Raw genomic sequence first — 13,386 nt, 5'->3', positions numbered from 1 at the left:
TTCACCTGCACCTATGGCAGGCATTCTCAGAGGTTGTGAGGTCTGTTGGAAACTAGGAAAAATGGGGTTTATATATCTGTGGAGTAATGTCCAGGGTGGGAGAAAAAACTCTTGTCTGTTGGAGACAAGTGTGAATGTTGCAATTGGCCACCTTGATTCGCATGGTTATACAGTCCAAAAAAACTTACAAAAACCCACTGAGATGTATTGTTTCTAATTTCAAAAGTCATTTCTAAACGTGATTAATATTTTATTGTTTTAATTTTCTAATTTGTGAACAACCTTGCAGACATAAGTTTGCAAAGGTAGAACAAAAATATTATAATTACATGCACAAAACCGAAGCTGTCACGGTTGAATTATAACTTTGTAATTTTCTGTTTATATTTTTATGTATTTTGAAAGGCAAAAGTGCTTGACTTCAGTGATGGAAAACCTGGAAGCGGTGAGTAAATCTTTGCATTTTTATTGCTTTTCAAGATTATTAAGGAAGACCCATTACCTAGAGAAACTATTCATGCAGAGACTGTTTTCCCCCTAATTTATTGTAAACAAAATATCCTTTTTAGCAAACAGAAGGACTTTTTGTGTGAAAACAATTTTAATAAATTGTCGAAGGCTTTCATAGCCAGAATCACTGGGTTGATGTGTGTTTTCCGGACTGTATGGCCAGGTTCCAGAAGCATTCTCTCCTGACGTTTCACCTGCATCTATGGCAGGCATCCTCAGAGGTTGTGAGACCTCATAACCTCTGAGGATGCCTGTCATAGTTGCAGGTGAAATGTCAGGAGAGAATGCTTCTGGAACATGGATATACAGCCTGTAAAACACACAACAACCCAATTTTAATAAAGAGGAGGTTTTCATGATTAGAAGGAGGCATCCGAAAATCATTGTCCTTCCACGTTTGCAGGTTAAGCATTGCCATAATTTTGCCTTTATGCTGTTGCTTGGTGCTCAAATACATATACATGGATAGTATACCACAATTTGATGAATGCTGGAAATATATGATCTAATTTATTGTGAGTCTGTGAGTTCCAAGTGAGTGGAATTTTAATTATCGAAATCACTGGTGCCGTTGAACTTTCTGGAAATCTAATTATGCAGCCAATTTGCATGAGTGAAATGGCTGGGTAGCCTAGTTGAGGAGCCCTTTAACGATGCTGTATCTCTGTTTTTAAGATACCTGAAATCGGATTCTGGTAAATGTCATAGATTCCACCATTTCCTCAAACCTTTACCTTCTCATTAAGTGATGTGTGTGAAAAATTATGTTGTTATCTGGCTTCAAGTTGACATTTAGACTTATAGCAGCCCTATGAATGAAAGATCTTCATGTCATCCTGCCAATAGCTGCATTCAGATTTTGCAAGTTGCAGCTTTCTTGATGGAGTCTATATCCATCTCTAGTGTGATCTCCCGATTTTTCCTACAAACGTCTACTTTGTACCGCATTAGTTTCTTTCCTAGTGGGTCATATCTTTGCATGGCACAGGTCAGCTCAGACTCATAATAAATTAGATCATATATTTCCAGCATTCATCAAATTGTGGTATACTCTCTGTGTATATGTATTTGAGCACCAAGCAACAGCCTAAAGGTCAAATTATGTCAATGCTTAACCAGTAATGATATTTCTGTCACTAGTCCTCTTTTATCTTTACCCTAGTGCCAGGGATTGATCCCACAATAATACTAATACATTTTTATTTATATTCCACTCTGTCTCCCTGAGGGGACTCAGAGCGGATTACAACATACATAAATAGGCAAACAGTCAATACTTTCAATACAGTGGAACAACAATGACATATAAATAACACAGAACAAAGGTAAAGGCTTCCCTTTCATCACCAGCTTTCTGGAGGCAGTGCTCAACTCTGGCCACAAGGAGGTGCTCTTGTTCCATTTCCAAACTGAGGAGCTTGTTGTCCGTAGACACCTCCGGGTCGTATTTTCCGGCATGGACGCCTTTGTTAACTTCCTGCCAAAGTGATACCTATTGATCTACTCACATTTGCATGTTTTTGAACTGTTAGATTGGCAGGAGCTAGGGCTAACAATGGGAGCTTTGAACTGCCAACCATTAGGTCAGCAGGTCAACAGTTCAACGATTTAACCTGTCACACCACAACCTTCCTACAGGCTGCACCTGTCCAGAGATGCAGAATAATATCTCCAGTTTCGGCTGTAATCCAGTCAAAATGATGACCAGAACTGATCTGTGATGTTACTTTTGGTCACCATTTTGACTGGTATGTATCCAAACATGAAATATTAATGGGGGGGGGAGCAAAGGATCTGGGGAGGACTTTTGGCATGTTTTAATACATTTAGGTGGATCTGAGCTTGAGATAGGGGTGAAAATTGCCCTAAATATTGTACTTAAAATTTAAAAAGGAGGATTCAGCATGTTTTGGGGGTCACTAAAGTAAATTTGGTGGACCATAGGCTCATGAGTTGTACTTTCTATTTTCTTACATCAACATAACTAGGGTTTACAATACTGTAACTTCTTTTTCTCGTGTTGTACAAGGATGTGTCTAGTACATCTTTGTACAGTGATTTTGCCAAATTGTACAAAGGGTGAAAAATAATGCTCAGGCAGGTACAGTTCTTGATTCCCGGCCCAAATGTATTAACAACAACAAAAAAAAGACCAAAAATGCCCATTGTGATTTATTTTCTGTGTTTAAATTATTGTGATTTTACATTGTTTGATGTGCTTATTTGTATTGTTTCTTGTATTTTATTTTTATTTTTATATTTTATTGTTGTTGTATGTTGTTTATTTGCATTGCTGTATTGTTGGGCTTGGCCTCATGTAAGCTGCCCCGAGTCCCTTTGGGGAGATGGTGGCGAGGTATAAATAAAGTATTATTTATTATTTTATAAATAATAATAATAATAATAATAATAATAATAATAATAAACTTTATTTGTACCCCGCCACCATCTCCCCGATGGGGACTTGGAGCGGCTTACATGGGGCCAAGCCCACACAACAATTACAATAAAGAACGACCGAACGCAAACCGAAAATGCAAACAATAAACAATAAACAACATCATAATTACAAAAAAAAATATGAATATACAATAATATAAAATTACAATAAACACAAACACAGTGACAATGTAATGGTTAAAAGAAGAACTAATTAAAACTGGTTAAAAAGCTCGGTGAGATAAAAGAGAAACAGATCGTTTGTGGAGGAGGGCTCATTATGGTGGGAGTTGTGGAAACAAGCTTTCCCACAAGGGGGAATATATACTCCAGTGATAGAACATTGCACATGAGGAATAATGTGGGATTTGAGTACCTATTCACCAAAGGCACAACGGAAGAGCCAGGTTTTGAGGTTCTTTTTAAAAGTGTCTAGGGTAGGGGCTTTCCTAATTTCTCCAGGTAATTAATTCCAGAGTCAGGGAGCCACCGAGTAAAAAGCTCTCTCCCTTGTGCTTACAAGGCGAGCTTGTGAGACTGGCAGGGGCGAAAGAAGGGCCTCCCCAGAAGATCGGAGGCCCGAGATGGTACATGGAGGGAGATACGGTCACAAAGGTAGGCGGGTCCCAAACTGTTTAGGGCTTTGTAGGTGATAACCTGCACCTTGAATTGGGACCGGAAAATAAACAGTAGCCAGTGGAGCTCCTTAAACAGGGGGGTTGACCACTCCCTGTAAGTCGCCCCAGTTATTAATCTGGCTGCCAAACATTGGACAAGTTGTAATTTCCGGGCTGTCTTCAAGGGTAGCCCCACGTAGAGAGCATTACAGTAATCCAGTCTAGAGATAACTAGGGCATGGACCAGCATGGTCAAATGTCCAACAATTCGCCATGGGGATGGTCTGGGAAGCTTTCCTACTCTGCCTCCTTGCTGGCCTCTTTCCTACTCTGCCAGCTTCAGATAACATGTTAGTTTCCGTCTGAATTGGGAGATGCACACAGGAATGATTATGAACCCCTCACGCATCACAGCTTGCAAAAAAGGCATAACTGGTAGCCTCATTATTTGTCGGTAAGGAATTACAATTCATGTTTACTTATTCCTCCAAAAATGTTGCTTTTGGGACTCACTTGAGTGAATCCTTTTGGGCTTCTTGAGTACATTTTAGGAGGCAAGGATTTTGAAATAATATTTAATATTTAATAACAACAAGCAGTGCAAGAAATAGCTATTTTAAGGAAGCACATTAGCATATCACTTCCCAGCGGCGGTGAGTAATTTACTCTTTTAAACTAACATTCCAATCTCATGCCAGTTTGAATGAAGGGTTTTGGAATACGGTTCCAGCTCTGTCTAGAAGCAACACCAGCTAATTAGGCACTATGTAAATATATTGGTTTATTAATATCTGTTTGCATTTTTAAAAAATGAAATTGGGAAAACGAAGGGTAAAAAGTGTTATCCTTGTGCTTCAGAGAACCTTGAGGGTTTTTTTTTTAAGTGGAGATTGAATTGTCCTCTTTCAGGATTGCTTTAAGATGGACTAGTTGGCCCTTGTGGTTCCTTCCAGTTCTATGGTTCTATTATCCTTCTGCCTTGCTGATATTCAGTGCCAGAAGATCTAAGTGTTGCACGCTAGCCCTGTGGCACCTCTTCACCCAGCTCCACACCAGAGGCCAATAGTCCAATAATAAAATACTTATTGAATAAAGAATAATAAGGGGGGGGGGGGGGTTATAGAAACAATAGCAGTCAGGATAAAAACAGCAAAATACGAAAGCAGTCAAAGTGCAATAAAAGTCTGTAAGAAATCTGTAAGGAAATCTCACAAAAACTAAAAATCCAAGAACATAGAAATAATTCAAGGTAAAATACAGGAACATGAACACAGGAAACGTAATCTAGGAAAAACTCTTCTAAGGTACATAGGCAAAGGCAGGAACATGAAACAAGAATCTTGACATTACAAGAACCGAAGACTTGAAAACTTGGCAATATGAAAAGAAGACTGTTTCCAGGGAAATCATGCTACCCCTCTATTCTGCCTTGGTTAGACCACACCTGGAATATTGTGTCCAATTCTGAGCAGCAAAGGGAGATATTGACAAGCTGGAATGTGTCCAGAGGAGGGTGACTAAAATGATCAAGGGTCTGGAGAACAAACCCTATGAAGAGTGGCTTAAGGAGCTGGGCATGTTTAGCCTGAAGAAGAGAACCATTACTTCCAATTTTAATTTTACATTTGGCCTTCCCACTGTTTTTAATTGTGTGTTGTCTTATTGATAATGTTGTATATTTTATTGTCTATGTTTTTTATTGCTTGTATTGTTGTTTGATTGCTTGTATTGTTGTATTTTGGCTCGGCCTCATGTAAGCCACACTGAGTCCCTTGGGGAGATAGTAGCGGGGTACAAATAAAGTGTTGTTGTTGTTGTTGTTGTTGTTGTTGTTGTTATTAAGGCTGAGAGGAGATATGATAGCCATGTATAAATATATGAGGTGAAGTCATAGGGAGGAGGGAGCAAGCTTATTTTCTGGTGCCCTGGAGACTAGGATGCGGAACAATGGCTTCAAACTACAAGAAAGGAGGTTCCATCTGAACATGAGGAAGAACATCCAGACTGTGAGAGCCGTTCAGTAGTGGAACTCTCTGCCCCGGAGTGTGGTGGAGGCTCCTTTTTTGGAAGCTTTTAAACAGAGGCTGGATGGTCATCTGTCGGGGGTGCTTTGAATGCTATTTTTCTGCTTCTCAGCAGGGGGTTGGACTGGATGGCCCATGAGGTCTCTTCCAACTCTATGATGCTATGATTCCTCATGGCAATGTTATCTTTTTTGAAATGCTGAGAATCAAACACCTAATTTAAACCCACCAAGGCACTTGTGACATCATCCTTGCCACATCTAGACCTGAAACTCCTATTTCTAATTTTTTGGGAATGTCTTAATTGCATGCATTTCACGCCTTGTGTCCTGAGATCTAATCTACACTCCCTCGTGACTTCTGCACCCTCTCCGTTTTCCCAGGGCCTTTTCTCCAGGGAAAGTTCAGCTTCACTTTTCCTAGTATGTGCAGCATCTGCTGGGTCAGGCTGACCTGTCTCAGACTGGCCTGACTCCAAATCTCCCTGAATGTGCTCAGACACCTCATTTTGAAACCTATCATCCTCATCAGAATCATGTTGTGCTTGCCAGGCTCCAACACTAATCAAAATTATGTTTCAAGAATGACTTATCAGGGGCACTAAAATATTTGATAAACCCCTCCTCCTATTCATGTTCACAAGGAATATATCTCATGACTGAACAACATTGGTTTGTTTTCCGAGAATATCAGTATGCAAAGGGATCTTGTAGCACCTTAATGGACTACGAAGTTGAAACTTTCATAGACTAATTAGTAGGGCTGGGCGGTTTCGTTTCATAATTTCGTAATTCGTTAAAAATTCGTTATTTTTTTGGTTGCGAAGCGATAACGAACCATTCTGGAGCATCTAAAAAATGAAACGAATTTTTTAATTCGTTTCGTAATTGCTTCGTATTCGTTTCGTATTCGTTTCGAAATCGTTTCGAAATCGTTTCGTTATTATTTCCGCATGTCTGGGGCAAGTTTTATAGCTGTTGTTTGTTTAATCAGTGAAAAAAAATTATAAATATCACACCAACAGTCAACAACAGAGGGAGAGGGAAGTTTCAGAAGTTCCCCCTGTCCCATATGGAGGTTTTTTAGCATATTGCGCAGTCGCGTCCGCCATTAACGAATCGATTCGTATTCGTTTCGTATTCGTTTCGTAATTTTACGAAATTTCATAAATATCGAACTTTTTTAAATAAAAAATTCGGAATTCTTTTAAATATCGAAACGCAAAAAACCCCAAAAAACGAATCGAGTTTAGAAACAAATTTTTCCGTGGTTGCACAGCCCTACTAATTAGTCTTAAGATGGTTACAGTGTGCATGAATAGCCATAAACATAGATATTTCTGAGTTTAGCGATGAGTCTCACTGTTACTGAAAAAGAAATAGATTTTTCCCAGCAATAATGTTTTTCTGCTGCAATCCAAAGTATTTTGGAGTGACTTAGGACCTTATCACACAAGCCAAGCCTGTTGAAATTACAGCAGGATAACAGTAGGACTTACCACACTGCATAATTCCTCTTCTGTTGTTCTTCTGATGGGAGATTGTTGGAAGATGTTTCTTTTCTAAAAGGAGGTAATTAATAGTTTATTTGTATTGTGCTGCAATTGTGATTTGTCTGCCTCGTGCAATAAGCTCCTTAGTCTTGAATAGGCAAGATTTGTTACACTGACCAGCACACATTTTAGTACCTCGAATGTTGGCCCCGGTATATTTGACCTGCTGATTCTAAAAATGGTACCAATTTTCCCCTATCAGCTCTAGTTTTTGAGATACAGAAAACCATGATAACCATATTTTCAGAAACCAGAGCTGATGTGGTCTGTCCAATGCAACTTTCTGAATCAGCACCCCAAATAATCCCAGAAACAGGCCTAAAAATCATGATTTTTTTAAATTGAACTATGTTATCTTTTTTTTAAAAGATCTGTTAATAGAGGTAATTAAAACTGGAAATCTCCTTGGGGGTGTTATTGTAAGGCATGTCATAAAGCCTTGAGATTTGTTCTTTGATGTAGCTATTATTAAACTATTAAACCCATCCTTTTATGTTTACAGCAAAGGAGACTTCTGGCCACGTGGCATTAAGCATTGATGATGAGCCAGACAAAAAGAAGAAAGATAAAATGCTCAAGAAGGCGGTGAAGCTAGCGCCTGCAAACCTAGCCACCATGGAGGTAGGATTTTACTGATTTCATGTCTAATAGCTTCAATTTTTCTGCTAATTTGGAAATTTGGTTCAGAGAATCAGCATAAGTGCTTATGGAACTGAAGATTAAGGGTATTAAGCACAATGTTTCCAGTGAGTGATGAAAGTGTGATACTTTTTGGGGCAAAAATGAGAGTTTTATGTATCTCAAACACTAAAAAATCTTTATTTGTTCTAAGGTCTCATGAAATCTAGATGATTTCATGAAATGCAGTGTCTGTGCATGCAAAACTGGGCATCACATGAAGTAGGAAAGAGTCCTTGAAATATTATGCCCAACAAAGCTAGCTATTCTTTAAAGTATCACAGAAATACTTTGTTATTTAATTGCAAAGGAAAACATTTTCTCATTGTGCAATGAGTTAAACCCTTGTGCCAGCAAGACTGCTGATTGAAAGATTGGCGGTTCAAATCCGGGGAGTGGGGTGAGCTCCCATCTGTCAACCCCAGCTTCCCATGTGGAAACATGAAAGAAGCCTCCCACTGGATGGTAAAATGTCCGGGCATCCCCTGGGCAACATCCATGCAGACAGCCAATCTCTCACACCAGGAGTGACTTGCAGCACGAGAAGAGAAGACATAGAAGAAATTATATGAACAGCTGGATGAAAGAATACCTAGAGTAGACAAACGTTATTAATTTAGTGTTTTGTGTGTAACTTGGAATATGATCTAAGTTTCCCTAGGCCAGTGGTTCTCAACCTGTGGGTCCCCAGGTGTTTTAGCCTACAACTCCCAGAAATCCCAGCCAGTTTACCAGCTGTTAGGATTTCTGGGAGTTGAAGGCCAAAACATCTGGGGACCCACAGGTTGACAACCACTGCCCTAGGCTTTCAAGGGGCATGAACATAATATCCTCAAGATATTCTTTCCTGCCATCTTCTTGAAATGCAGATGATCTATTGTCCAGCTACTGTTTCATGTAACAAAACAGCTTGAGGATGAAATTGCAAAGACATTTATATACCTCTTAAGTGTACATCAGGGGTCCTCAAACTTTTTAAACAGAGGGCCAGCTCACAGTCCCTCAAACTGTTGGAGGGCCAGACTGCAATTTGAAAAAAGCATGAGTTTATTCCTATGCACACTGCACATATCTTATTTGTAGTGCAAAAAACATTTAAAAATAATACAATAATTAAAATGAAGAACAATTTTAACAAATATAAACTTATTAGTATTTCAATGGGAAGTGTGGGCCTGCTTTTGGCTGATGAGATTGGATTGTTGTTGTTGTTGTTGTTGTTGTGTGCTTTCAAGTAGTTTCAGACGTACGTTGACCCTGAGTGAGGGCCGGGTAAATTACCTTGGAGGGCCGTATCCGGCCCTCAGGCTTTAGTTTGAGGACCCCTGGTGTACTTAATGCCCAATTGTAGGCACTCTGTCCATTGAGGTTTCTTCATGTATCTAGCTGTACAATGTGTTAGAGCACTGCTATAGCATTGACAACTCATACCCATGTTAGTAGAGCTTGCAGAAAATATCATTCTAGTAGCTGCCAGTAATTCATGTTAGTTAATGAAGAGAGTTTATGTTGTGCTTATGTTCTTAGTGGCACAAACAAAGTATTTTGAGATTATACAATATTATAATTGTGCTCATTTTTCCCAAAGATCTATGATGGAGACCTGGAGAGTGAATTTAACAATTTTGAAGACTGGGTGAAAACATTTGAACTCTTCCGAGGCAAAGCTACAGATGAAGATCACAGCAATTATGAGGACAGGATAATAGGGAAATTTAAGGTACTGCTAAATGTGGTTTAAATATCCTATTGCATTGCATGGAAATTCATGTTACTGTTTTATGTTGTGTGCATATGTTGTGGTGAAGTGCATGTATATATTATCTATATGCAAATAAATGAACTATTTGCAACTAGGATTCTTCATTGACAGTCTTCACTATTTGGGAAATGTGAGGAATAGTAGTGGATTTGTTGTTGAAGGCTTTCATGGCTGGAATCACTGGGTTGCTGTGAGTTTTCTGGGTTGTATGGCCATGTTCCAGAAGCATTGTCTCCTGATGTTTCACCCACATCTATGGCAGGCATCCTAAAAGGTTGTGAGGTGTGTTGGAAAACAGGCAAGTGGGGTTTATATATCTTTGGAATGTCCAGGGTGGGAGAAAGAACTCTTGTCTGATGGAGGCAAGTGTGAATGTTACAATATGTTCTGCTTATGGAGTGGATTTCTTACCAATTAGTAAGCTGCACAACACCCAGTCCCACATACCCCACATACTGGGTCCAGAATACAAAAAGTAAGCTTAATCTTAGTATATAATAGGTTGTGCATAATCATATATAAAGACTAATGGAAGAAATTGAGGAAAATGAAAACAATATAGGTCTGTTGATACTTCATCCATCTACTTACTTGAAGAATTAGAGTTGGTGCAACAGAAGAAAAATTGGGGAAGTTGGTTGCTGGAAGCCCTCGTCCTTCTCTTACATGCACATTCACAAGGATCCCCCAGTGGTGCAATGGGTTAAACCCTTGTGGTGGCAGGACTGAAGACCAACAAGGTCACAGATTCAAATCCGGGGAGAGCATGGATGAGCTCCCTCTGTCAGCTCCGGTTCCCCATGCGGGGACATGAGAGAAGCCTCCCACAAAGGATGGTAAAACATCAGAAAAATCCGGACGTCCCCTGGGCAACGTCCTTGCAGATGGCCAATTCTCTCACACCAGAAGCAGCTTGCAGTTTCTCAAGTCACTCCTGACACACATTGAAAAAATCCACACTCTATAGGTAATGTGCAGTAGTTTGGACAGGCTCATTCACTTTCAACTAAAATCCAAATGGGAAACAAAACTTCGTATCTTGCCCATTTATTAGGCATAGGTTTTAGTGTCATCAATTATTGTTCCAGTCAATGGACAGATCTATATCAGGTGGCCTAATAAAATGCATCGGATCCAATCTGATTTTGGAAGTTAAGCAGAGTCAGCCCTGGTTAGTACTAGAATGAGAGAATATCAGTAAATACCTGGTGCTGTTGAATATGTTTCATAGGAAAGAACTGCAAAAACTGCTTCTGAGTATGTATGCCTTCCCTAAGAAAATCCTGTGAAATGCATGGGTTTGCTATCAGTCAACAATACGGTTGCTGTGAATTTTCCAGGCTGTATGGCCATGTCCCCAACCTCTGAGGATGTCTGTCATAGAGGTGGGAGAAACACCAGGAGAGAATGCTTCTGGAACATGGTCATACAGCCCAGAAAACTCACAGCAATCCAGTGATTCTGGCCTTCGACGACACAGTCAACAAGTGACTTAGGCATCCAAATGTACACTATAGTAGAAAATGGGCAATTTCAGATGTTTTTGTTTGATAACCCACCATAATCAGTATAGTCCATAGTAACACATTATAGAATCATAGACTCACAGAATCATAGAATCATAGAGTTGGAAGAGATCTCATGGGCCATCCAGTCCAACCCCCTGTCAAGAAGCAGGAAAATTGCATTCAAGGCACCCCTGACAGATGGCCATCCAGCCTCTGTTTAAAAGCCTCCAAAGAAGGAGCCTCCACCACATTCCGGGGCAGAGAGTTCCACTGCTGAACAGATTTGCATCACCAAAATATCTAGTGTTGTTAAGTCGTGATTTATGGCATCAGAGTTTTAATCTGGAAATACTTCAGTTAATTTAATATGAGAACTGACAACATGTTTGAGGATTTGGACAACTCCTCTCTGCCTTAGAACTGAGCCAATTAATGCAGTACATTTCGTTGTTAGGACATATTGTTGAATGCCTTTGCAATACTAGGCAATAAAATAATTTCCAGGAAATGAAACAGATGTCTAATATAATAGAATGCAACTCCTTTTTGAGATAAGGGCATGCATAATATTTTCCTTCATTTTCTTATCTGGGATTGGTGCTAGTAACTAAATGCATTCTGTATACTAATAGGGCTGTTTCTGCATATACAAAAGTCCCGAAGATTGCTGCTCAGGAGATGGAAACCAACTGAGGATTCTCCAGGGCTTGCCTCCAAATCACTCTGTAAAAGTTCTAATCAGAGTATATATTGTCGCAGTAAGTATATTCCCTATTGCAGCTTTCTGCATAATTTAGGATTCCTTTTAAAAATGATTCCTTACATAAGAATCAGCTCAAAGATTACAAAGAAGTGAAGCTGTAGAGAAATGTTTATTATAGAGTGTTTATTATACTGTATTTAAACTGTATTTATGTATTACATTTATTGCCATGGCCTAGCTGTGAGGGATAGGTTGCCATGGTGACAAGACAAAGCCTCAGAGGAGGTGGGCGGAGCTTAAGGAGGAAAAGGTTTGAAAGTGGCAGTTAAGCTCCAGTCCGGTGGAAGAGACCCGGGGAAGAGGAGTGCCAGTTAGGGCTCTGTTGTGAAGCTGTGAGAATTCAGTAGTTCCTAGAATTTGTGAATATTTCTTCAGCAAGAGAGCTGAAGGTGTTACCTTGTTAGATTGCTTAGGTTAAAAGAATCTAACAGAGGGGGTTTGCAGGATTGCCAGTAAGGAAAGACTGGTGTTCAGTGGTTTGTTCCGAGTATAGGGCAAACAGTGTGGACATTCACAATAGGGAACTCTGAAGTAGTATAAGCACTTCATTAAAGAAGAAGTTTGTAGAATTGTATCATCAGAAACATGTATCTCAAACCAGCCATTTTGTAACATCAAGCCTTGTGCCAAGTTCAAACTCTCAAAACTGCAACAATTACGTTCTGTTAACAATAAAACTTGTTCTCTTTGTATTTCAAACCTGCCTCCTTCATTGCTTTTATGCTTGGTGCATTCCACACTACCAGCGTCACCTCACAACACAACTAAGGATAAATAGAGACACAAACCAGCGTCTCTAAACATATTGGTGGCAGCTTAATTGATATATATATAAGAAGGTTCCTTACAAATATTGTTGGCATCAAGGAAAATTAGTACTTCCTCACATAATTTTGTTAACAAGCGGTGGGATTAACGCTTCTTCACATAATTTTTGGTGGCATCTAGTGGGATTAGTGCTTCTTTACATTTTTGGTGGCAGACGACGGGATTCGTGTAACAACTAATCGAGTGCCTTAAGTTTAATTTTAAAATAAGTTGTGAGGTAAAAGTTGCTGAAAAATGGCTACCAGGCGGCAGAGAAAGCTAGCTGAAGAAAGAGAGGGAGACCAAGGAGAAAGTTCGGGCTCTGAGTCAGAGACAGAGCCAGTGCCTATGACAGAAATGGCTTATAAATATAAACTGGAGATGGAGGAAAAACGATTAGAGATGAGACGATTAGAATTGGAGATGGAAAGAGAGGCTAAACAAAGAGAATTGGAAGAAAAACAAAGGGAAAGAGAATTTGAAGAGAGACAAAGAGAGAGAGAATTGGAACGGGAGTTAGAATGGAAGAGAATGGAGTTTGAGCTAGAAAAGCAAAGATTGGCTTTGTCTCAAACATCCAGTGATGTTCAGGAAGGGAGATCTGGAGTGGATACCCCAGATTTGACAAAGAAATTCCCAAAATTTACTAAAGGAGATGACCCAGAGAAATTCCTTATATCTTTTGAGAGATGTTGTCAAGATTTTGGGTTAGCTAAAGACAAATGG

At 39.5% G+C, this 13,386-nt stretch overlaps 1 protein-coding gene across 1 annotated transcript in view; it reads left to right on the top strand.

Moving 5' to 3' along the window:
* FER1L6 (fer-1 like family member 6) overlaps positions 1–13,386 on the top strand; it is a 124,746-nt gene that overhangs the window by 71,823 nt on the left and 39,537 nt on the right. The window contains exons 28-31 of the mRNA XM_067467013.1: positions 406–445; positions 7,645–7,763; positions 9,409–9,540; positions 11,723–11,848. Coding sequence (XP_067323114.1) covers positions 406–445; positions 7,645–7,763; positions 9,409–9,540; positions 11,723–11,848 — 417 coding nt within the window. The remainder of the gene's footprint in view (positions 1–405; positions 446–7,644; positions 7,764–9,408; positions 9,541–11,722; positions 11,849–13,386) is intronic.

This window comes from Anolis sagrei, chromosome 4 (assembly GCF_037176765.1).
Source record: "Anolis sagrei isolate rAnoSag1 chromosome 4, rAnoSag1.mat, whole genome shotgun sequence".
Lineage (NCBI taxonomy): Eukaryota > Metazoa > Chordata > Lepidosauria > Squamata > Dactyloidae > Anolis > Anolis sagrei.
This window is presented reverse-complemented; position numbering and strand designations above follow the sequence as displayed.